A 1680-nucleotide genomic window follows, 5' to 3' on the forward strand; every position below is an offset into this window, starting at 1 on the left:
AAACTTTTACCATAATCTTCTCAAGTGCCATCTCTATTTGAGGATACTTTTACCATAATCTTCTCAAGTGCCATCTCTATTTTAGGATACTTTTACCATAATCTTCTCAAGTCCCATCTCTATTTTAGGATACTTTTACCATAATCTTCTCAAGTGCCACCTTCATTGTAGGATACTTTACCATAATCCTCTCGATTATCAACAGTGTCCTACTTACATTTTACGATACTTTTAACATTGTTTTCTCAAGTAACAAGTAATAAGTAAATTCATCTCGGGAGACTCATTGTAATTTTCTCAAATACCTACGTCCACTCTTCTTGATGAGAACTTTACCATACTTTACTGAAGTAACTACTGAGTTTGATCTCTATTTCGAGAACTTTTAACATAATTTACTCAAGTAGCTGATGAATTTTAAGTCACTTATAATGAATAAACTTTTTAAACACAGAATAGTTTATGGAAGAAATGGGAAAACACATATATATCGAATGGTTTAACTCACTCACTTTGAGCCAAGTACGTTTGAGCCCGAAATTTTAAAACTGTAAAAATATCACCAAAACAATCTATTGTCTTGAAAGTTCAAATTAAAAGAAAAAAAAAGCGAAAAATATTTGAGCAACGTTTAGGGAAAGACAAAAATTGAAACTTAAACAATAACACATTTGATAATCTACTTATGTTGTACGACTAATAAAATTTCAAGTATAGTTTGCTTTTCTAATTGGTGGTATATTGTTTTTAAAGTTACAATGGTTTATCTTTTGTTATAAAACATAAAACATAATTATTATATAATGTACGGACAATGACCAAATATCGAATATAACTCGTATAATAGTACCGATCTTAATAAGATATATTTATTGCCGTAGGAAGCAATTTTTGGAGTGGTCAGGCCATTTCTGGGGGGGGGGTATGCCATCCCAGAAAATTTTTGAAACTTTAATGTTATGAGATTGAATCTCCAGCCATTTTAACTACAAATACTGTATACACACAACGTAATGTATTGAATTAAAATAAGCAAGTTTAAATACGTAAGTTGTAGCTATACCTGCCATGAACAAGTCAGATCATGGTCTGACTGGCCTTACAGCTTCCTACGGCCCTGATATTTACTAAAGAGAGAAAAAAAAAATATTAGACTAATTTCATGTTAGTTGTTATATATACGATTGTGCCCTGTATAATGTATCCATACAACTTACTTATATGTTATAGTCCTTTTCTTCCACCCCTGTGAACCAATTACATATGGATTGGCTCTAATGCTATTGTTTCTAGGAGACTGTCGAAGTATATCAGGAACTCCGCAGCGTGGCGCTGTCAATAATTTTTTGGTAGCGTCGTCGATGAAACCCGTTGCTGGCAAATGGCCAAATTGCTGTACTTGTTTCACAGCTTCTCTGAAACTTTCTTCCGTATAGAAGGCTTCCATTTTCGGTCCTGCATTTATGAAGTAGCCATATTGTTTCATGAAGTCGATCTGACGAATAAAATAATTTCATGAGAAGCTACAAAGTTGTCCAAAGTTAAGGTTTTTAACTTGTGTGGACAAGAGGCTAAACGACTAGGACAGGCGCCATCTTGTTTCCGTCAAGTCGTTCCTAACTTTTAATTGCGGACCAATCAGCAGCACCCGCAGCGGCTACTCTTGGCTGACTGTCACGC

At 34.3% G+C, this 1680-nt stretch overlaps 1 protein-coding gene across 1 annotated transcript in view; it reads right to left on the reverse strand.

The window, feature by feature from the left end:
• Positions 1-1447, reverse strand: part of LOC106472755 (matrix metalloproteinase-2-like) — a 5987-nt gene extending 4540 nt beyond the window's left edge. The window contains exon 1 of the mRNA XM_013933412.1: positions 1218-1447. Within this exon, the coding sequence (XP_013788866.1) occupies positions 1218-1447 (230 nt within the window). The remainder of the gene's footprint in view (positions 1-1217) is intronic.
• Between the last annotated feature and the right edge of the window lie 233 nt (positions 1448-1680).

The sequence above is a fragment of the Limulus polyphemus genome, unplaced genomic scaffold (assembly GCF_000517525.1).
Source record: "Limulus polyphemus unplaced genomic scaffold, Limulus_polyphemus-2.1.2 Scaffold5582, whole genome shotgun sequence".
NCBI classification, from domain to species: Eukaryota; Metazoa; Arthropoda; class Merostomata; order Xiphosura; family Limulidae; genus Limulus; species Limulus polyphemus.